At 36.0% G+C, this 24,665-nt stretch overlaps 1 protein-coding gene across 2 annotated transcripts in view; it reads left to right on the forward strand.

Annotated features, from left to right (window-relative positions):
• LOC111571736 (thyrotropin-releasing hormone-degrading ectoenzyme-like) overlaps positions 1–24,665 on the forward strand; it is a 280,894-nt gene that overhangs the window by 152,073 nt on the left and 104,156 nt on the right. For both annotated transcript variants that reach the window (XM_055006866.1, XM_055006865.1), the window contains one exon: positions 8,240–8,394. In XM_055006866.1, the coding sequence (XP_054862841.1) occupies positions 8,240–8,394 (155 nt within the window). The remainder of the gene's footprint in view (positions 1–8,239; positions 8,395–24,665) is intronic.

Here is a 24,665-nt window from a genome sequence, read left to right on the forward strand (position 1 = left end):
AATTATCCTGCAAATCATTATAAAAAGTCACCCAACCATGGAAATAGCAACGACTCTGATCCTTGACCTTTTATCTTCCAAAAACAAACCAGTGTTTCCTTACATTTCTTCATTCCAGCATTTTTTTTATAAATTAATTTTTAAAAAACAAAGACATAAAACAGTCTTTACACAAAAGATTTATTTAACATGTTGCTGCATCTTCTCAGATTTTGTTCAGAATTTACTTTTTTGTTATCTGAGAACCAAAACTAACTGCAATTTTGCATTTTCACCCTCAAAAAGACCTATGAAGTCATTTTAAAGTTTCTCCAGAAATATAACTTCCACAGCTATAAAATTGGGTCAAGCAACAGAAAATATAGTTTCCAGTTGATTTAAATTATTGAATGGCTCCAGTAGATAGCATGTTTTTGATTATTTATGCTTGAAAATGTTAAGAAGTACAAATTTTTCAAATAAGGCTGTATTGGGGCCACAGAAAGTTCTTGTAACTGCATCTCTCTCTCTCTCTCTCTCTGTATATATATATATATATATATATATATATATATATATATATATATATAGATGGATCCGTATTTTCTTCTGGAACTATAGTTTTTGGCCGGCATTTCACCAACTTTTGAGGCTCTAACATGAGTAGAATTCAGGAATTATTTGATTTTCGCCATCAGGAAAACCTTGGAACCTGTTTTAAAGCTTCAGTATCTCCAGAAATATACATTTCACAGATGTAAAATTGGGTCAAGTAACAGTAAAAAATAATTTCCAGTTGATTTAAATGATTAAATGACTCCAGTAGAGGGCAGGTTTTTGATTGTCTGTCCTTGAAGATGGGAAAAGTGAAATTTTTAAACAAGGCTGGTACTGGGGCTGGTATTAGTTCTTGTAACTGCATATATATATATATATATATATATATATATATATATATATATATATATATATATATATATATATATATATATATATATATATGGGGGGGGCTTCGGCAGACATTTTCCGAGTTTTCTTCCCATTTGTCATTCTCATCCCTGTATATTTTTGACCCAGCAGATTTTGTCGTATTTCCAGAAGACCTCTAATACATCAATGGAAGAACCAACATGCACGATAGTTTCTTTGTGACAAAGATTCATGTTCTTCAATGAGTCCATCTTAGAAAACTCAAGAGTTCTAGGAGTCCTTAGAAACTCAACACCACCATGATATTCATGGTCTTTTCTAGTGGATGTAAACTTTTGTACCTGACTGAGACCAGACTCAGGAGTCTGGTCCTGTTGGCTACAAACTGCTAGAAAGCTGCCGAGTTGTTCGACTTTGGTGAGCTGCTGCAGTCTTGTGTTCACAGCGAAGCAGAAACTTCACCTATAGCAGCGTTCATTCGTCTTCCAGGCTGTGATCACAGACGTTCCTTCTCAAACACAGCGGCTTTGTGTTTCCTCCCAGCAGGAGTTTTGAAAAACTCCAACAAGGGGCTTCATAAAGCCAGGTGTAAACATTTGAGTTGTTTCTTCGTTTCTGCCTCCCGTTGTGAGCGGCGATGCTGAACGGTGGATCGTCTACTGATTGGCAGCTGTCAAACCGAACCGATATCATGTTTCGACGCTTGAATGACGTCCTCAGATCAGCCTGACAGACATCCGCGAGGAGAAAGTACAACAAAATGTACAAACCGAGGCAGAAAGTGCTGCTGGGAGCTTTTTCTGTAAAGAGAAAACACACTGGATGTGCAATCAGTTTGATTAAGTGATCACTTTCCCAACAAATACCAATCAGAAATGTTGTTTTTCTTCTTTGATTTTCTGATTCTAAACTCAAATATCCCACACAGAGCACATACATTGATAAGTTAAAGAGCAAAAAAAGTAAGTTTAGTTCTGTTTTTGAAGGCAAACAGCTATTAACCCTCTGAGCAGTTTCTCTACAGACGATGTTCTTGTCACACTGCTCAGCAAATTAGCTCCACACAGATGTTTCACCATGTTGGATGTATCTTTAGCTTCTCTGTTCACTGTTTCTGAGCCATGCTGCATTTATTTTATTCATCCGGTAGCTTTGATTTTCCTCTCATGATCATTTTGGACAAATTTGGAGTCATTTTTAAACAATTTTTCATTTATCTTGGAGTAATTTTAGCCATTTTTGACCAATTTTCTCAATAATTTTAAACAAGTTTCCAGGTTTCCATTATGTTTAACAGAGTTGAGTCATTTTGGATACTTTTTTCAATTAATTAGACAAGTTTAAGTCACTTTGGACAAATTTTCAGCCATTTTGGACATTGCTTTCAGGCATTCACACAATTTTGTAGTCATTTTGAACAATTTTTCAACTACAGCAGAGAAATTTGAGCAATTTTGGACAACTTTTCAGAAGTTTCTGGATTTCAGTCATTATGGCAATTTTTCATTTTAGACTTTTTTTGGACATACATATTGGAGACTTTATAGCCATTTTGCACAGGTTTCCAGGTTTCTCAATATGAATATTTACATTTTTACAGCTTCAAAAGACTTTTCCTCTCTCCTCTACATCATCAATAGAAAGAAGATTCTCCATGCTGAATGTATCTCCAACAACTTGCTCCTCTGTTCACTGTTTCTGAGCCATGCTGCATTTATGTACTTGCATTTTACTCTCAATCTAAAATTGTCCAAAATAACTTGAAACCAGTTCAAAATGACTCAAACTTAGTTCAAGTGACCATTTCTAAGTCCTTTTGGACAGTTACTGAGATATTTTGAACAATTTTAGTGCCATTTTGAGTCACTGTGCATCAATTCAATAAGATGTTTCACCATGCTGAATGTATCTCCAACAACTTGCTCCTCTGTTCACACGTTATTTTTCTAACTTTAATCTGAAGCCCTGCAGCTCTGTGGAGCCATGAAGAAGGAGAAAGAACTCAAATTACAGCAAGAATGTCAAATCAGAAAAAAATAAACAAAATTTGAATTTATTCAATTATTTTGTGGCCAATATTGAAAAAAGCATTTAAATAACGTTGCACTTTTCCAACTGATGGTGTTGTGAATACAGGAGAAAAAACAGTGGCTCTAAATACAATAGATATTTTTACTGTTTTTATTTAGTTTCTTAATTAGTTTCCTCTTTGCTCTGTGGAAGCACTGCCTGCAGTTCAGCCGGGACAGATTTTTTTTGGGTTTGTTGTTTTTTTCTGGCATATTTTGAAATAGAACACGTAGAATAAAGTCATTTTGATTAGATATCACTTTTATTTTAAGCTTAGATGTTGTTTTTTTCTAATTAAACCAAAAGTGACACAAGTTTTTCCAAGCCGAACATTGAAACTCCAATGATTTTATCCATTTTTACAGTTTGTTCTTATAAAACGGTGTCATTTTGCCCACTACTTTGAATAAACGCAATGTATTTTGGGGGTTCAGAGGGTTCGAATAATAGTAATTTGTAAAAAGCAGAATGCATTTAGTGATTTTCATGTAAATTTATCCTGCAGTTACTGAGATAGTTGATGTTAATCGTCGTAAATTCACCAGTTTCTTTGTGTTTTTCTTTCTTCTCGGAGAAAAGAAAACGGTCCTCTGTGGTTCTGTTACTGTCTCTGATGAAGGTCGCTGCAGCCCAAATGCTCAAGTTTCTGATTTTAAATTTAAATGAAGACCTGAACACCTCTTTTTTTCTTTACTTCTTGCTCATTTTTTGTTGAAATATCAGGTTTCTTTTCCAGTCAGAAAGCTCATTTTCACCTTTTCACCTCATCTCTTTTATCTGCTGTGAGTCTTTAATCGGGTTTCTTCACCGAAAGGAACATTATTTCCTGCTCCTCCTCCATTATTATCCCCTTTTTCACTTTAAAAACTCAACCTTTGTTCTGAATAAAGCCCCATTTCTGCTTTAATTCCTCATAAAAACCAGTTTTTAGCTCTGGTTCGAGATGCTGGAGAGGTGATCTTTAGCTGCTGAACGTTCTCCATAGTCGTCTAATGTGCTTTCAGCTTTAACCCGCTGAACTCGCAGCAGTTTTGTTCACTCCTGTCACATTTTTCTTCATTTTTCACTTTAATCTAAAGTCCTGCACCTCTATAGGAACCGAACAACCAAGATAAAGTAGAAAGAACTCAGAAATGTGCCATAAATCAGAAGAAAAGACAAAACAAAAGATGAAATTCTTCGATTATTTACCTCGTGGTACCAACACTGGAAGGACTGGTTCGAACGGTGGCTCAAAATCAGCTGCAGACATTTAACTTTTTACATGATTTCAACCTCTGAGCAAATTAACTCTACACCGATGTGCTTCACCATGCTGAATGTATCTCCAACACTTTGCTCCTCTGTTCACTGTTTCTGAGCAATGCTGCATTTACATATTTTCCTTTCAGTCTAGAATTGTCCAAAATAACTTGAAACCAGTTCAAAATTATTTAAGCTTAGTTCAAAATTATCCCATTGTTAATCATTTTGCACAGTTTTTGAGAGAGTTTGTACAATTTTAGTGCCATATTGACTCACTGAACATGATCTCTAGAAAGATGTTTCTCCATGCTGAATGCATCTCCAACAACTTTAACTCCTCTGTTCACTGTTTCTGAGCCATGCTGCACTTATTTTATTGATTCAGTAGCTTTGACTTGTCCAAAGTGACCTAACATTTGTCCAGTACTACTCAAAATCTGTCCCAGATAAGGAACAATTCTTTCAAAATGTCTCATAATTCATCCAAAACAACACAAAAATGTCCAAAATTACTTAAAAAAAAAAAAAAAATGAATAAAAAATTGCCCAACACGACAAAAACTTTCCTGAAGTAAATCAAAACTAATATAAAATAATATGAAACTTGCCCAAAGTCATATAAAATAGTCTTAATTGACTACAAATCTGTTTGAAGTACCAAAAAAATGTCCAAAATGACTTTAAACAAAATGAACATGATTTTTTTTGAGTCCATATGGACAATTTGAGTGATTTTGGACAATTTTTGGTTCATTTTTGAGTCTCATCATCTGTGGAAAGATGTTTCACCATGCTGAATGTATCTCCATTTATTTTATTCATCCAGTATGTTTGATTTTCATCACGCAATCCGGTTTATATGTGTAGAGTAAAGAGATTTCAATGAACTGTGACCATTTTTAGCTAAGATTTGTTCCAGTTTTCCAACAGAATGACATGATTGTTCCATTGGAAAGTTGAAAATCCAACAGTTTGGGCAAAAAAGAAGCTGCAATAGCAGCTGTTAAATTCAGACAGAAACATAGAATTTCCAAGATTAGTTATGAGAAGTAAAATCACACATTCTGTGAGATTATTTTTGTCAGAAATGTGAGCATTTTTCTTGCAAACTTGTGATATCAATGTCAAAGAATGCGTACGTTTTTTCCCGCTAACTATGATTTTATAAATTCCAGGGCTGTTTTAGGTTTTTTTTTTTTCCACTTTGTTGAAATCAACATTTGTACCAACACCGGAGTAAATAGTGACTCTTCCAAAATATATTGTAGATGTTTTACTATTTACATTTTTAATTGGTTTCTATGGAAACACTGCCTGCAGTTCAACTGAATAGTTCTTGAATTTTTGTTCTGTGTCTGTTGATGTCTGCTGACTCAATTAAAGTTTTTTGTTTCTGCCAAAAAGTGCAGAATTTTTTGTTTTTTAGAGAATCTAGATAATGTAAATTCTTCATTCTTAGCGATTTTAAAAAGATTAAGACCTGAATTATGCCAAGATTTTGCCAAAATGTCTAATTTTAAGCTTAGATTTGGACAATCTTTCCAGCAGAACTACAGGTCACAAATCATTAGTTTGTCGGAAAGGCTGAAAATACAACATTTTTTTTCTGTTTTTCCCATTTCTGCATGATAAATGGTGATCTTTTTTTAAAGATAATGTGCTTTTGAAACCCACTGGTAAGCGTTTGGGTGCCGTTCAGCATAAAATCCAACTAAACAGTGACATATATGATAATTAAATGATATATATTATAGGTTCATATGTGTCAGTGATGCTCCTGCAGTGTGTCTCTTTAACACGTCATGGAAGCTAAAAAATACTCCTGTAAAGGATTCACCTGAGCACCATCCCTCCTCTTGATGCTCTTTAGACATCATCCTTCAACAAGGAGCTCAGATTGATTTCCAGGTCGTGAGCAGGAAGATGGAGAAGACAAGGAAGCTGAAAATAGAGAATTCAGATGAGTCTCCTGCAGAAAGTGCTGCATTCAGCTTCATGTTGAGTCGATCTGACCCGCAGACGTTCGGTCGGCTCGGATTAACCTGCAGAGTTTCTGCTGTTTGCAGCTTTCAGAAAGTCTCCTGAATGTCTTTACTGCAGAATAAAGCAAGAGGAGAATCTGTCACAGAGCTCGAAATGTAACCTGAAAAACATGTCAGAGGAGAGTCTGATGGACGAGACGGAGACGCTAATGTGGGATTTACATCATTTATGTACCAGAGAAACAGTTTCAATAATCAAGACGCCGTTCTGCTTTGCTCAAAAAAAGTCTTTTTCTGAAAAGTCTCAAAGATTGATCACATTTTTTCTCAGAATGTGTTCTAATTGCCAATAACATGTCAGAAATTTCTTGAAATGAGCTGCAAATGACTCAAAATGTGTGCAAAATACCTCTAAAACTGTCAATAATTACTCAAAATCCATCCAAAATAACAAAAATATGCCCTAAATAACTCAAAACTTCTTGAAATTTTCTCAGAACTTGTTGGAAACACCTCAGTTTTTGTTGGAAATCGCTCAAACCTTGACAAAAGAATTAACCAAAATTGTTAAAAAATAATCCAAAATTATTCAAAACTGAGAAACAAATCTGTCAAAAAATATTTAAGATTGTTTTAAATGACTCAAAATTCATCCAAAGTGACACAAAAGATATACAAAATTATTTGAGATGTGTTTAAAATGATTCAAAATGGCTCAGACTTTCAATAATGACTGAAAACTTGTCCAAAATGACTAGAAGCATGCTGGTAAACCCTCAAAATTTGTCCAAAATGACTCAAACAATAAAATTGTACAAAAATAATAAAAAGGTCAAAATTTCTCAAAATGTGGCCAAACTGACCAAAAATTGTCTGAAATGTGTTGAAAATTATTCAAAATTCATCCAAAATTGCTTGAAACCTGTAAATAATGACTGGAAACATCCAAAATGACTCAATAAACAACTAAATTGAACAAAAATACCAAAAAAAAAGGTCAATATTTCTCAAAATGACAAAAACTATGTCTGAAATGGGTCGAAATTTACTCAAAATTCATCTAAATTGATTCAAAAATGGTTTGAAAGCATTCAAATTTTATCCAAAATGCCTTAAAAAAACTGTCAATAAGGACTCAAATCTGCCCTAAGTGACACAAAAGATGTCCAAAAATCACTGAGGACTCAGAGAACAGAGTGTATTTTTCTTCTCAAAACGTATTTAGAACAAAGCTGGGCTTCAACTTTGGAGTCTGGATCACATCGTTGGCATTTATTTGGTAAAACCTTCCAGCTGTAGACACCAAGGTCTCCATATCACACAAACCTGATTAAAACATGACGTTTCTTGTTCTTGTGGTGGAACTAAACCAAGGAAACATCAATTTTCAAAATAAAAGCTCACAAAAGTCTTTTGTTTTACCACAAACCTGCACCGTACATACACTGTAGATGAAGACAATACATTGGTTTTGTGAATATTTGTTGCAGCCACAAGAATTTCTTCAACTTAAATCCATTTTTTGTTGTGTTTTCTCCACGTTCACCTCCATTTCCTTCATCTTCTACTTGCTTTAATGCATTCAAAACCAGAAGCAACATTTTCCCGACTTTCACTTTTCCTTGACTCATTGTCCAGCAAGGTGACCTTTTTTTCTGTAGTTTGACTTCCATAAATCTCCCATGGAGAAGTTGAAACTACTCTTTCACTTCCCATATCTCGTATTTGAAGTTTCTTCCCTCGTGTCTCCTGTTTTTTATTCCATCCTGCTTTATTCTCCACATTTCCTCCGCCTCGTACAGATATATGCAGAGTTCTGTGTGAAGAAGTGTTGTGGGGATGAAAGGATTCTTTGGCAGGTTGTTAAAATGACTCATGAGTTTAATTTTAACCCAAAATGGGATCTGCTCAGCTGCCAGCAGTCATTCTGTCACAGCGACCGCCTCCTTTTATTTAAGTCTCACTGGATGGAAGCGGCTTTATTAATGGAGCAACAAGCCCTAATGTGTTGTCCTTGTTGTTGTTTTCTGCAGATTTGTTGGCGGTTCCTAAACATCCGTATGCCGCCATGGAGAACTGGGGCCTCAGCGTCTTCGTAGAGCAGAAGATCCTATTGGACGCCGAGGTGTCGTCGTCGTCCTATCAGATGGAGCTCACCATGGTGGTCGTCCACGAGATCTGCCACCAGGTAGGAGAACCCGAACCGACAGAGAACACAAAAACTGTAGAACCACAACATGGAATGAAGTTATTTTAGAAAAACTTCTAAGTTTTCATGACCTTTAAAGTTCTTCTTCTTGATCGTACCATCATGACAAAGTTCTTAGCACAAGGTCCGTCTAGACCAATTTTCTTACTGCTTTCAGAAGAATCTAGGTTCCTAAAAGCGCCATCATCAGTCATAGAACCTAGTGTTCATAGAAGCAAGTGTCCCTCATAGTTTTTTTGTGTTTTTCCAAAGAGCTAAAGGTTCTTCATGTTTATTCTAGATATTTGTTTTAGTGGCAGAGCTGCAACTAACAATTATTTTAATCATTGATCAATCATTTGTTCTATAAAATATCTAAAAATGGTGACGAATGTCTATCACACCTTGTAACTTGTTGTTCCGTCCAGAACCCCATATATTAAATATGTTCTAATGGAAGGAACCCAGAAATGCTGCAAAGCTTTACATTTGATTTTGCTGCTAAGAGTCTACTTTAATGATACTTTAGCCGCGTTAGCAAAACAGAATGTGGTGGGTCCACAAATTTATCGAAATTGACGATAAAATTAAACAAAAACACAAAGAATCTAAATTAATCAAATATGTGGCATAACTGCCAAAAATCTGCCTGAACTTACTCAACATGTGCCCAAAAGACCTCTGAAACTGTCAATAATTACTTAAACTATGTCCTATGTGCCAAAATGTGTCTGAAATTATTGAAACTGACTGGAAGCTTGTCTAAAATTCCTCAAAATCCATCCAAAAGGACAAAAATTTTTCTTAAATGATTCAAAATTTGTTCAAAATTACAGAAAATGTGTCCAAAATGACAATAGCTCGCGTGAAACTACCTGAAATGTGTTGAAAATTGTTCAAAGTTCATCAAAATTATGTCAAATTTACACCAAGATGCGTCAAAACCTGTCTGGAATGATGCAAAAAAAAAAAAAAAATGTGTGAAATTAATCAAAAGCTGTTGGGAATGGCTCACATTCTTTGCATTTGTGGTACCAGAAGAACGCTTTTTCTGATGGTTCTTTAAGGCGTCTCCTGGGTTTCGTGAAAGAAATTCGCTGGCAACACTGCAAAGAACATTTTTTTAATTCAAATGGCACAAAATGAAGTGTTTTATGAGCAGCTAGTATCAGAGAAACTCGCTTCATGTTGGTGTTGAAATGCTGCAAAGCTTTACATTTGATTTTGCTGCTTCACTTGAGCCCCGTTATCAGAACAGAATCTGGTTCTTTTTATTGTCAACAATTTATCAAATTTGACAATAACATTGGACAAAAAGACAAAAAAAAATCACATTTTTCTCCGAATATGTCCTAACTGCCAAAACCTTGTCTGAAATGAATTGAAATGGGCTTAAAATGACTCAGAATGTCTATAGCAACGTTCTTGCTACTTTCAGAAGAAAAAAGGTTCCTCAAGGGTTCTTCAAAGTGCTATCATCAGTCACAGAATCTCTTTATTTAAGGGGGTTTTGCTGACAGTTTGTTGTGGTTTTTGAAAGAGCTAAAGGTTCCTCATGTTTCAATCATTTCTTCTATAAAACATCAGAACAGAAAAAAAATGTTTCACAAATTACTAGCTGACATCTTGTGAGATGTTCTTCCATCTGACCGACAGTCCAGAACCCCAAATACTAAATGCGTTCTCACATGTGGCTTTATTCCTAGAAAGTGGCCATTATAAAGTCCTGTTGCTGAAATTAAACCAGGTGCGTCTACAAAGAACCATCTTTCTTTGTCGGTTCTTTAAAAAAGCAATTTTTGTAAAATGTCTTTTTAGTCCCGTTTCCATTGAAAAGATTACCAACACCAAATATCACAACAGAACCAGGTGTACTATTTGGAAAATATTTCCCTAAAGAACCTGTTTTTGCCGAAGTTCATTTATTTTGCCTAAAAGAATCATTTATGATGGTCCTTCAAGGTACCATAAGTGGTTCTTTGAAGACAAAAAATGGCCAAGTTCTTCGGAGCATCATCCTGTGGTGTTCTAAGTGTCTGTTTTTGATGGTTCTTTGAGGCACTTGGTTCTATGCCTATATAACTTTAAGTGCTCAAGTTGTTTAGAGCAACATTTGTGGTGCTTGAAGGGACCATTTTGCAAATTCTTACATTTGATGAATGCCCTAAATGATCGGTAAGTCCTGTTACCGAAAGAACTATCAATAGAACCAGGTTGGTCCAAAATAACTATCTGGAAAAAATCCCTAAAATCAGCTTTTTCTGAAGTTATGGAGGCTAAATTATACATTTTCAGTGGTTATCTGGCATGTTTGGAATTCCTTTAAAGAAGTTCTCTGGGGAACTATAAATGGTTCTTTGCTGACAACACTGCAAAAAAACTGCTCCTTTTTAACTTCAGTTGGCACAAAATGAGGATTTATTTGTGTTTCATGAGCGACTAATATCAGAGAAACCTGGCTCATGTTGGGGCTGAAAGTTCAGAAACACATTTGGACATAAATGCTGCAGAAATCCATAATAATGGACGAAAACCATGGACAGATTTGGAGTAAACCATCCCTCCTGCTGGGATTCTAAACACTTGGAGTCTGTTGTCTTCAGCCTGAGATGTAATTAAATCTGTGCTTTTAGCTGCTGCTACAGTCTAAACTGCAGGTCTGACGTCTAATCTCCATCAGATGCTCATCAACGACGCCAACGCCAGAAACCCATCGTCTGCTGGAACGTCTTCCTCAAACATCGCTTCCTTAGTCGCCACAGAAGCTGCATGTTTGCAGCAGAGAAATAAAAACGGAAATGCTGCTACATATAAGCACAGATTCATATTAAACTCATTTAGGACAAATTTTGACTCACTCTGGGTGAATTTTGCTGAATTTTCAACAAGTTTTGACTCATTTCGTCCAAATTTTGACTCGTTTTGTCAAAATTTTGAGTAATGTAGGACAAATTTTGACTCATTCTGGATGAATTTTGTTGAATTTTCAATAAGTGATGAATCATTTTGTCCAAACTTTTACTCATTTTGTCCAAATCTTGGGTCATTTTGGACGTATTTTTAGTCAGTTTGGACAAGTTGAGGAATTTTCAACATGTTTGAAATATTTTTGGAGAGGTTTTGGCTCCATTTACAGCCATTTTGATAGAATTTTGCAAAATTCTCAACAAATATTGACCCATTTTATATAAATTTTGAGCCATTTAGGACAAATTTCCATCCATTGTGGGATTCTGAATGCTTGGAGTCCATTGTCTTCAGCCTGAGATGTAATTAAATCTGTCCTTTTAGCTGCTGCTACAGTCTAAACTGCAGGTCTGACGTCTAATCTCCATCAGATGCTCATCAATCACGCCAACGCCAGAAACTCTGAATGTATCTCCAACAACTTGCTGCTCTGTTCACTGTTTCTGAGCCATGCTGCATTTATTTTATTCATCCAGTAGCTTTGATTTTCCTCTGAATCGGTGCAATTAGTTTCCATTTTGAAACCGGTTCAGAGTTTCTGGTTGGTCAGAGCATAAACCAACAACAACCACCTCTGAGCAGCAAGGTATTGACGGTAAAATACATCAGGTGTGTTCGATTCTTTGGGTGAATTTTCCATTTCAACGACACTCTTCACCTCCTAGTGTGCAAATGTTCCACCAAGCTTTAAAGAACCAGAAAGCCTTCTGAGGAATGGATTAAGAACCATTTTTCTATGTTTTTGCAGAAACTGCTGCTGCAGTTTTGCCCTCTTGGTGTCTTTTAATGTAAACGGAATTTGGTTTTATGGTTCTAACTGGTTCTTTGGACAGAAATCTGCAGCCGATTTGCAGATTTCAAGCGTTCTGGACGTTTCCTGCAGCATCTCTGCTCTCGTTCTGTCTTCCTTCATCGCTCTGCATGTCTTTATTCTCCTCTAATGGACGTCGTTTCTGGTCAGACTCTCCATCACTTTGCTTCCTCCCATCTTTGTTTCTTCTTCTACATCTGTCTTCATTGTTTAAAGTCAGTCTCCTTTTTCTTCTTCTTCTATTTCTATTCTTCTTCTTTTATTTCTTCTATATTTTCATCTTTTTCTTTTATTTCTGCCTCTTCTCCTTCTATTTCTTCTTCTTTTTCTTCTTTTATTTCTTCTTTTTCTGTTCTGACTCCAACCTTTAAACTTCCTTCTTCTTCAACCAGTACTACTTCTTTCATCTTTCTTCTTCTTCTATTTCTTCTTCTCCTTTTTCTTCTGGTTCTTCTGGTTCTTCTTCTATTTATTCTTCTTCTTCTAGTTCTTCTTCTTCTGCTCTGACTCCAGCCTTTAAACTTTCTTCTCTTCTGTGGTGCTTGTCTTCTCGTCACGTATCTCTGGCTGTACTGTAAAAAACACATTCATCCCTTCTGCTGCTGTCGTCGCCTCGAGGAGCTTCTCAACACAAACAGAACCTCGTTGCATTTCACGCCATTTATTGACTTCTGTCATGTTCTGTTCTGTTTACAGCCGGATAATCTGCATCTGTTAAAAAGTTTGTCTTTTTTTCCTCGTGACAAACTTCACGATTAACTTTTTCCTCTGTTTAAAGTGAAAGTAAAACGGCTGAATGAAAATACAGCCGCCGATTATCCACAAATTCAGCTGCCTCAGGTGTGTCTTTACCTCCGAAGCAACATGTTTACCTCATGAATATTATTTATCGCCTCGCTGAGGAGGCGTTGGGGCGTCAGGAACCAGAGATCACAACACAAACAGCCGCTGTTTACTTCTGCAGTCCTGTAAAAATAGCAGTTTTTACCGTGCAGCTGAGAAAAACCAGCGATGTTCAGGAGTTTATGTGCAAAAATGGAAATATTCAAATTATTTTCACCACAACTAGTGAGTAGTTGTGTGTTTGTGGCTCAGTTTGTTCCCAATAAATCTGTTCAGACTGGTCCTTCAAAATAAAAGCAGATTCAAGTGATTTTTAAAAAAATATATTCATGCAATAATGTAGTAGATTAATGAATCAAATGTCATACTATGAATATTTTCAGAATTACAGACCCTGAAAGGTTCACACACTGTTGTATATTTATTCTACACGTGTCATGTAAAAAATTACCAAAATGAAATGGTTGGTATCAGATTCTGTAACAATTTTCGGTGCAACTGTGAAGAAATATCAGCTGTGACCAACAATCAAGTTTAAAAAAAAAAACAAAACTCAAAAGAAAAAAACAATAATCAACCAATAATGTCTCAATGAAAGTTGTTACCCGCATTTACATAATAATTCGCTATTTAAAATTTTGCTAAAAATAAGCATTTCACATTAACCAGATCCTATAAAAGCCAAAAAAATTGACATTCACTGATGCAACCATAAAGCCAAGAATGACTCAGCTGTGACCATCAGTCACATGACAAAAATTCAGAGAGTTTGTATGTTGAACTGCAGGCAGTGTTTCCATAGAACAGAGAGGAAAATCCAACCTACTGGATCAATAATAACAATCAACTGCAGGTAGACTAAAGCTAAATAAAAATGACCCGAAAAGCACAAAAAAACAACAAAAAATGAGACACAAACTGACCACAATTAGATGCAAAATTACCAAAATAAGCTAAAGAATGACTGACGTTAAATACAAATAACCCCAACAGACAAAAAAACAACAACATAAGATGCAAAAGCACCAAAATTAAACATAAAAGACCTGAAAAACAAACAAAAAAAAACAACCAAAATTAGACACAAAATGACCAAAATTATGCTTAAAACTGAAATTTCTTGAAAACCTAATTATTTTCATTCACAAATTGGCCCATTTGCATCAAATCATGTGAAAAGAATGAAAATTCAACTGCAGTTTTATGCATTTGGACAAATTCTGAGTCATTTCTGCAACATTTTTGTCGTGTTGAGCAATTTTTAAAGTCATTTTGGAGATTTTTTGTGTTATTATGGACGATTTATGAGACATTTTGAATGAATTTCTCTTCATTCATTCATTCATTTATGAATATAATAAATGCAGCATGGCTCAGAAACAGTGAACAGAGGAGCAAGTTGTTGGAGATACATTCAGCATGGAGAAACATCTTTCTACTGATGATGAGCAGAGACTCAAAACTGGACCAAAAATTGTCCAAAATGACTCAAATTGTCCATAGAGACAAAAAATCTCAGATTGAACTAATTTTGGGTCATTTTTAGCTAGTTTAAAGTCATTTTATGCCTCAAAAAATAATTTTTTGGACATTGTTGAAAACTATGGACAGATTTCTAGTCAATTCTGACAATTTCATTTGACTTTCAACAAGTTTCAATTTATTTTAGACAAATTTTAGGTTGTTCTGGACAAATCTCAAATCATGTTAAACAATTTTAGATTTACGTCTGTGAACATCTAAACATCTGGATGCAGCTTCTGTTCGGGATGAAAACCAGCAGCTCTGGTGTAAATATCTCAACGCCTTCGGCCGAATAGAGAGCGAGTCGTTTCCATTTAATTTCCTCCAGGAAGCCACTTCCAGCCGACGTCTTCCTCCGCTGAGTCCGAGCCAGCGCTGCCTTCAGGCTGGAAATAAGAAAACAGAAGCTTCAGTCATTAAATTAAGTTCTGAACTAGTCATAAAAATACAGTCTTTTTTTTGTTTTTGTCTTTTTTGTGCATCTTTCCTTTTGTTGGTTTAGAGACGAGAAGAAAGGAAAGTGATAAAGTGGTGTTTTGTCTGCGGCTTTGCACTTCATTTCATCCTGAAGCCATTTATCTCCAAATGCACAACAACAGACGCAAAAAGCAGCCGTTTGAAGCTTTCAATAATCAGCTAGTTCACTTGTAAAGAGTTTAACTGGAAAACAGAAGAAGACTTTTATTCCAAATCCTGTTGAGAGAAAAAAAGGGTTTCTCTGTGCACAGATCGTGTTTTTGTGTTGTGTGCATTTTTCATTTTTCATCACAGATCAGTCCAAAATAAATGATATTCAATTTTATGCGGAAGCCTCTCACTAATAATGAAGGAAATAGTTATTTATTCATAGATTTATTGCCTCTTTGAAGGATGTTTTAGTGAAATATGCTTCAATGTGGCCTTTATACTAAACTAATGTGACTCGGTTTAGGTTTTTTTCTGTTGATGCGTTTGTCAAACAAGAACAAATCTGCACATTATCTGTTTCACTGAAGTCAGAGCGACTCCACCTGCAGCCTCATTGGCCTTAATGAATTCTAAACAAGGATAAAAAGCAGCATATTAAATCAGTTTGTGTTTTTTTTCCTACTGGAATGCCAAATATATTCTTATGATTTCTGAAATGATATCTACTGGTGATCACAGCCCAAGAACTAGTGAGGAATATGAAACAGAAACTGCTGTTTTTACGTCCGACGTGTTGGTTGTTGAGGCTACATGACTTTTAAACCTGCCAGTGAGTTTTTGCAGTGAACAGCTGTGTGTCATCAGCATAGTGACAAATATTTGTGCTACATTTCTTGATAATATGTCAAATGGTAGTATGTAAAAATGTATGAGTTTAGAAAACTGAAACTAACTTAAGTTTTATTTAAACTTGCTGTTTGGTTAGGTTGAAGAAACTGATTTTAAGTTTAGATTTTGTTTTCGAACGAAACAGCACATCACAGATGAGTAGTTCAAGGACCAAAGTTAAAACTCAGATTATTACTCCGCCAAGGAACGCAGCGTTTGTCTGTGAATCTGTCTGTCAATGTGCTCAACATTACTCAAAAACGGAGTAATGGATTTAGATGAAATGTTCTGGGAAAGTCAAGCAATTAGATTTATGCAGTGATGCAGCTTCTAGTCTGGATCAACAGATTTGTTAAAGATCTCTGTGTCATTGCGAGATAGCGGCTGGCCAGCGTCACTGTACCTATGACAACCAGTGAACACTACGTCAGCTGTCTGCTGATGATCACATGATTGTGATCCTACTACAAATCCACTGCTGAGGACTTATCGGGACTTATCTATAGCAAATGATACAAGAAACAATTGGCTTAAATTGTGGGGGTGTTTCTGAGTTTTCCTTCCACCCTTACATAAATTCTCGGACTTTTCGGCAGCGTCTTCCTCCCATGCTGCGGGAATGGTGCCAAAAATAAAAGCCTGAAACATTTTAAAAAATATGCCTTCAAAATAAAACATTGAGGGAACAATTATTTTAACACTAGCAAAACAAAACCTTGCAAAAAGTGATCAACTGATCAACAGACCTTTATAAAAGTAATTTACATACATGCAGGTCATGCGATTCAGTATCTGTGCATAATGTATGCATAACAGACACCTGTGCTCAGCGCAAGGTCATTATGTTTGTGGGTGCATCTATATTAAATGGCTACATTCTATAGTGCCATGATTTCTGATCATCAGTAATTAATTATAGCAAAAAAAAATGCTGCATTTCTCCACAAGTATGCTGCATTTCTGACAATGCCATATGGGGGAATGAGCAGCCTTGGTGGAGTACTGCGCTCTCTGAGTTCTTTTCTTGTTCTTTCTGTTTTTCCAATTTCTGGCTGCTAAATGGCATATTTGTGGTGATTTTGTAAAAATGTGATACGTTTAAACCAGTTGCCATGTTTCTGGATCGTGCAGCTGTGTGTCATCAGCAGAGTGACAAAAATTTCTGCTTCTACACCTAACATTCAGTTACGTTTTAAGTATTTTTATTTACTGTTTGGATAAGTTTAAGAAAATATCATAATTTTAAACTCAGATTTGGTTAACCTTCCCAACCAAACAGTACATCACAGATGAGTAGTTCAAGGACCAAAGTTAGAACTTAGATTTCTGCACAGCTACGAACATAGCATGTAAATATTTCTAAGCGTAGGACCGAAAATAGGTTTTGTTTTCACCCACTGTTTGGTTAGGCTTTGGAATACAGCACCATCTGCTTTAAAATTGGATTTTTTAAACCAAATGTTTAAAGCTTCTCTTCCATTTTCTGGGTTACAATCTTGTGTATCACTCTATATCTAAAATATGCTTGATTCCATGAAAAAGAATGACAGTAAGTCAATGAAATAAATGGCACAATATACATTTATTCACAATGTATTTGTATTATATCACACAGAAACTGAATCTATTGGAAAATATAATTTAAAACCTACCTGAGAATGCAGTGTAGTTGAGTATAGTTGTATCTCAATGTAATTTCATGTCCATTCAGTCGTTTTCAAGGCCAAAACCACAAATTTCACTGTGGAGTAAAAGAAGAAAAATGTCACTACAGCGAGTCAAGGATTCAGAGGATTGAAAGGCTTTGTTGTAACATGTTTTTCAGTGCCATTCTTTGTTCACAGTGTCTCTACCGAGTGCTGTGATCCACTTATTTCAAAAAATACACTCATTCAACACCCACGTCTACTAAAATATACCAAGAAAACAAAAAGAAATTTACAAGGATGGTGTAAAAAATGAGTTAGAAGAAAGGTTAACATCTACCGAATCATACTGGGGTAAAAATTAAATGTCTGTACATCATTTAATGGCAACATATTTTACATTTTTTCAAGATATTTCAGTCTGTAACAATGTAGTGCACAAACCTGCATCCTTATAGATGCTGCTGCAGCTAAGATATCAAGTTAATCGTTAATTTTAGGGTTCTGAGCAGGTTATGTTGGGTAAGGAGTCGCCTCATTGCCCTCATCTGCAGGAATAAAAGGGTTGATGTGAGGTTTCTTCATCCATCTGTCAGATTCTCCTCATCTGCTGCAGCATGTGCTTCACGTCCACATCCATCAAACATGATGGGTTGATTTTAAATCCAGTTTTATATTCTGTTCTTTCACCGCACAACTGCACCTGAATGTTAATTTTGACGTCAGACAGGTGATTAAACGTGAAGCCATGTTCGGTTTCATTGGGTCTCTCAGGTGAACAGCTGGACAACATGTGGCTGTTATATAACTGCAGCAGCTTTAGCAACCACTATCATCCAAATCCCCATTCTCACTGCAACAAAGATCCTTTATTCAGAAGCCGTTTTCCCACTAAAGTTCTAATTTATTTTCTTCTAAAGCACAACTCGGCGTCTCGGTGCGCATTTCGAGAAGCGGATATTTACAGAGCACCCCAGGGGTCGAGTTTTAGAAAACAATATTTATGTAAAAATCTGCGCAGACAGATTAATAAAGCGAGGGATTAAGTTTGGAGGATAATCTTCACAGGCCTTACGTTAAGCCACTGTTGCACGGTTTGCTCAAGCATGACCACGTTTCATTAAAAACCATTTGCATAGATTTTCACACAATTATCTGTAGATATTAGTGATCGCAGACGGGTGTATTTTGAGCTATGTGGGCTGAAACCCAGCAGGACGCTGTTTTTCTTAAACCTTCACTTCAGCACAATATATAACTCTGCTGATTTATTGTTATTTTAGTGTTTAGTGATAATAAGTAGCTGAAAATTAACCAGAACCTCCAACCTGACCTCCTCAGCCGTCAAACTCCTTTAGGACAAACAGAATTTAACACTAGAACTGAACCTCAACAATGAAATGAATATAAAATGAAAATTCCTCCTACCAAACTTCATCAGAACCATCTGGTTCTTCATCTCCAGTACCTTTATTAATGGTCAAAGTTCTACCTTCATCTTGTGAATATTTCCAGAGTTCCAGGTGCTTGAAGTCCATAGAGGTGGGTCCAGATTTATCACTTTTTAAAGGACTTTTTCCATCATTTCTGATCCTCAGAACTTCATCAGTCCAGCAGATAGAACCATGACATTTAGGAGGAGAAACACATTTGAGTTCTGCTAAGAACTGACACCAGGTCAGGAGGAATGCAGGGATTTATTGAGTCTTCTTGCCAACTAATTTTCCGAAACTCAAAGAACTCACAGCTTCTGTTTACTAGGAAATAGTTACAATTCTTGCAGAAAAAGTACCCATGAACCTGCACATTGTTGTGTTTCTATTTCTGTTGAAGTACAGGCGTAAAAAACAAGATACCAGATATTAATCAGTGATCTTTACAGTTGTCAGTAGGTATACTCTTGAACATTCTACAGGGAACGTTCTCCTTTCTGGCTTCTAGTCTTTAGGTTTAGCCTCACTTAGAACATTCAGCAGTGAAGACTGACAGAACCTTGAAGTCCATAGAGGTGGGTCCAGATTTATTACTTTTTAATTTCTGAGCCTCAGAACTTCATCAGTCCAGCAGATAGACACATCCATCTAGGTGTCACAATCTAAACACTAAATCTGGTTTCTGTTTTTTTCCATAACCAAGTTTGAGCATCAATATTATGGGATGTATCATAGTTTGAATAGAGTCATAGAAACAATCATTGGTATCCTGGATGTGATTCTGTTTTCTGATAATTCATCAGAGAAAACTTTGGTGTTTAACTACATTTCAGTTTTTTCTAGACTTTGTCATGGACTTGTTCTTGATTGGTTTTAGTCTTAGTTTTGGATAGATTTTGAACTGGTTTCAGAATGTCTGGGACTGGTTTAACAATTGGTTTACAACTAATTATGGACTGAGTTTACACTGGGTTTTGGAATAGTTTTAGACTGCATTGTTGGTAGATTTTGCACTGGTCTAAGACTATTTTGAAATAGTTTTGAATTGATTCCAGACTTGGTTTTGGAAAGATTTTGGGCTGGTTCTAGACTGTTTTGAACTGAATTTTGGACAGATTTTAACTAGTTTCGGATTCAATTTCGACTTGGTTTTCAGCTTCAGTTTCTGATTGGCTTTAGATTTAGTTCCAAAATTGTTTATTAACTAATTTTTAACAGATTTTTGTAGTAGGTTTAGTTTCTCATTGGTTTTAAACTTTACTTGTCAGTAATTTGGTTTCCTTCTTGGCTTTTGGATAGATTCTGGATCTGTTTTACTCTTGGTTTTAGTTTCCCATGGGTTTTAAACTTGTTTTTTTTAATTTTATTTTTTTTTAAATCAAATTTAGACTTGTTTTAGACTTCATTTTTGACTAATTCGGTTTTCCACTTGGATGCAAATTTCGCCTTGTGGGACTAATAAAGGATATTCTATTCTGTTTTTTGATATATTTTGCATCAGTTTTCTATTTTGCTTTGGTTACCCTTTGGTTTTGAACTTTTTTTAAAAATAGAATTTAGACTTGTTTTAGACTTTACTTTTGACTAATTTGGTTTTCCACTTGGTTTTTGCTCGATTTTGGATCGGTTTTCTACTTGGTTTTGGTTTCCCATTGATTTCAGACTTGTTTTTAAAAGAATTTAGACTTTATTTTTTGACTCACTTGGTTTTCTGGACCACAAATGGTTCAACAGGGTTTTGTTTTTTTTGTTTTTTTCGACACACACATGGAGGTCTGCATTTGCCAGGAGATGCTCTCAGTTTATTCCTATCAGCTGTCTGTTAATTAAAACAGACAAAGGAAAACACTGGGATGAGATTCAGGAAAACAGATTTACTCTCTTCATCTGTTGATCTCCCCTCTCTCTCTCATTAATTCAACCATATGCAGCAGGAAATAGCTCAGTGTGTGTTCTGGCAGGCTGACAGCGGCGTCGCTTCAACACACTCCCGCACACATTTGTGTTACTGTACTTGTTAAGACTCCCGGCGGATGTGCAGCGTTGCCTTAACTTCTACCTGAAGCTGCAGCGCCGGAGCTTCCAGAGCAGAAACCAGGAAGTTTCCAGCCGGAGAGTCGGTGACACGGAGACTGACGGAGGCGTGAGGCTTCCAGGAGCATCAATCATCTGTTTTACAGCCTACAGGAGACAATTTGTGTCTCTGACTTTAAAAACGTCAACCTCACTCTTCCCAGCTGTCATGTTAGTGCAGTTATACTGTATAACAAGGAAGCCTGGCTGGAAGCGCTTCCTCATCGGCATTCTCAGTTTGTCCTCAGAGATACTCAGCTCAGGACTGGTTAGAAACAGGTTTTATTTTTGACTAGTTTGTTTTCTACTTGGTTTAACCCTCCTGTTGTCCTCATTTACAGGCATCAAAAAATATTGTTTCCTTGTCTGAAAAAAATCCAAAAATTCAGCAAAAATATTCCCCAAATTTCTGAAAATTTGCAAAACCTTCAGGAAGAAAATTCCAATAATTCCTTAAAAGTTTGGCATGAGAATTATTGTAAATATTTTCAAGAAATGATTAAAAATCTTCCAAAAAAAATCCTAAAAATATCTAAAGTGATTCCATATATATCAGAAAAACTTCTGTTTTCTTTAAGAACATTCACATAAAAATCACCCAAAATCCAGCAAAACTCACTGGATTTTGGGTGATTTTTATGTGAATGTTCTTAAGAAACATTTTTAACATTTTTTTTTCCACCAAAAAATGTTCAAAGATTTCCCAAAAATGTTGAAAATGTGGACATCAGAAGTTTCACTGTGAAAATATAGATATATTTTTTCCACATTTTCAAACTTTAAACCAGGTCAATTTTGACCTGCAGGATGACATGAGGGTTAAGTTACATTTTGAGCTGATTTTTTATTCCAGATTTATATGTGAAGACCCCTGTATATGAAGAAACGAGCACTTACTGTAGGATCCTGTCATGAGTTTAGTTGTGTCTATGGAAAATGACCAAGTGCACTGCAAAAAAATCTACTTTCTCAAAGCAAGATTGAACTGGTTTTAGATTCAGATTAGTTTTTTAACAAGTATTGGAGTGGTTTTACACTTTCTTGGTTCTGGAAAGGTCTCTGATTGGTTTTAGACCTTGTTTTGGTTAGAAGCATGTTTGGAGTCTGGTTTAGACTGGTTTTCAACTTTGTTTTACATTAGTTTTGAACTAGACATGGTTTTGGACTGGTATCAGACTTTGTCATGGAAGTCTTTTAGAACTGGTTTTGGTCTGGTTTTAGTCTTTGTGTGATTCTGTTCTTGAACTAGTTTCAAACATGGTTTTGGACTGGTTTAAGACTTTGTTTTAGATTAGTTTTGGACTGGTTTTCAGAGTCCCTGCGATGAACTGGCGACCTGTCCAGGCGTCCCGCCTTCACCCTGAATAAGCTGGGATAGACTCCAGCCCCTCCACGACCCTAGTGAGGATCAAGTGGTGTATAGATGATGGATGAATGGATGGTTTTCAGAGTTGGGTTTGGACTTGTTTTCGGCTGCTTCAGATAGATTTTGGACTTGGATCTAGGGTTGGTTTGGACTGATTGCCAACTAGCTTTGGAACTGGGTTTGGACTAGTTTCAGACCTTGTTTTTGAACAGTTTTAGATTTAGTTCAGGACTAGTATCAGTCTGGTTTTAGGCAATGTTTTGACCTGGTTTTATCGAGTTTCAGATGTGTTTTTGAGTAATGAGAGTAATTGCAGACGTGGTTTTGGACTAGATTTGGGTTGGTTCTGGACTTTGTTTTGGATTTGATGTAAACTTGATTTTGGGCTAGATTTGGACTTAGCTTAGAATTTGTTTCTCAGCTAGCTTTAGAATTGAAAACGAGACAGGGTTTTAAATTGTTTTCTGACTTTGTTTTAGATGAGTTTTGGTTTTAGAATTGGTTTTGGTCTGGTTTTAGGCTTTGCTTTGATCAGTTTTAGAACTAGTTTCAGACCTGGGTTTGGACTAATTTCAGAGATGATTTTGGACTGTCTTTGGACTTTGTTTTAGATTAGTTTTGAAATAGTTTTAAGAAAATTTTGGACTTGTTTCGGATAGATTTTGGACTGATCATAGAGTTGGTTTGGATGAATTTTAAACTCGGTTAGGGATTGGATTTGGACTGATTTTAGGTTTGGTTTTGGACTAGTTTCGGTCTGTTTGTAGACATTGTTTTGATCTGGTTTTAACTAGTTTCAGATATGGGTTTTTCTTGATTTCAGATGTGGTTTTGGACTAGTTTTGTGTTGGTGTCCAACTTTGTTGTGGACTGGTTTTAGAGCTGGTTTTGATGTGGTTATAGGCTTTTCATTGATCAGTTTTTGAACTAGTTTCAGACTTTTGGAGGTTTGGAGTGGTTAAACCTTATTTTGGACTAGTTTTACAATGTTTTAAGACTTGGTTTCGATCTGGTTTTGAGCTAGTTTCAGACATGGGTTTGGCCTGATTTAAGATGTTCTGGAGTGATTTAAGAACTTGCTTTGGACTAGTTTTGGAATGGTTTAGGACTGGATTTCAGTCAGATTTTGAGCTACCTCTGGACTTGGGTTCAGACTGGTTTAGACAGTTTTTAGGTGGTATTTCGACTTGTTTTTGACCATTTTGATCATTAACTCAAAGCTTCATCTTGCAGCTCTGTGGATTCAGCTGATCTCTGTGTTTTCCGTCTCTTCATGTGATCTGGATTGACTTGGTGAAGGACTCTGTGAAGCTTTGACCATCTGTTGCAGGACTTTTTCTTGTTGTCGTGATCAAAGATGTTTGTTTGTGACTCTGGCGGTTTGTTTGAGCTCATTATTGTGGTGCAGAATGAAACCTGAACAATCAGCCATTTCCCTGGTGGAACCGAGCAATGGAGAGGAATGTAAATATCTATAGTGTCTGAAAAATTGCAGAGAAAGATGGTGTGCAACAAAGACAGACATGACAGCAATACATAAATACATTTAGAGGAACAATGAGTGAAAAAAACAGAATAAAAACAGACTACAAAGAAAAGATGGCTCACTGGGTCTCCAGAAAATGGATTAAATTGTGGCTTAATGTTTGAAATAATGTTAAAGTCACACATTTATTATCATAAAATGCTGCGTTTAAGCTGCTCCGCTCCGAGTTCACTTCGCTTCAGAATAAAAACCTAATTTTCTGGCGAGACAAGACCAATGGAGCTGAATTTCACGGCAGCATAAATGAAGCAAAGTAAAGAGGAAAGTGCAGCAGAGTTTGTTTAACCGGATCAAACAGGTTAGGTGTGAAAGCTCACTTTCATTTTCATCTGCGGGACGTGACAGCCAGATAAAACAGCAATAAGCAGTAGAGCTTCTATGTTTTTACTGCAGTTCTGTTCCACTTAAAGCTGCTTTATTCTCCGTTCTTCAGCTGGTTTGGAACCTTTTGTTCTCTTTACTAGAACAGAAACATCAATCTAGGGTTCAGCCTCCATGTTTCTGTCGGAAATCATTTTAACAAACCTTTGATAAACAGCAGATCTCATATTTTTGGGTCATTTTGCCATAAAATGTTTTGCTGGATTCAGGCAAGCTTTGGCTTCGGGTTTGGACTGCTTTTAGACAGTTTTGGAGTAGTTCTGGATAGATTTTGGACTATTAAAGATATTAGTTTTGAGTAGTTTTAGGTTTGGTGTTACATCATGTTTACAGCTTATTTAAAGCAAGTTTTAGACTTGGGTTTGGACTGGTTTTAGACTCAGTT

Source organism: Amphiprion ocellaris, chromosome 21, assembly GCF_022539595.1.
Source record: "Amphiprion ocellaris isolate individual 3 ecotype Okinawa chromosome 21, ASM2253959v1, whole genome shotgun sequence".
Taxonomy (NCBI): domain Eukaryota; kingdom Metazoa; phylum Chordata; class Actinopteri; family Pomacentridae; genus Amphiprion; species Amphiprion ocellaris.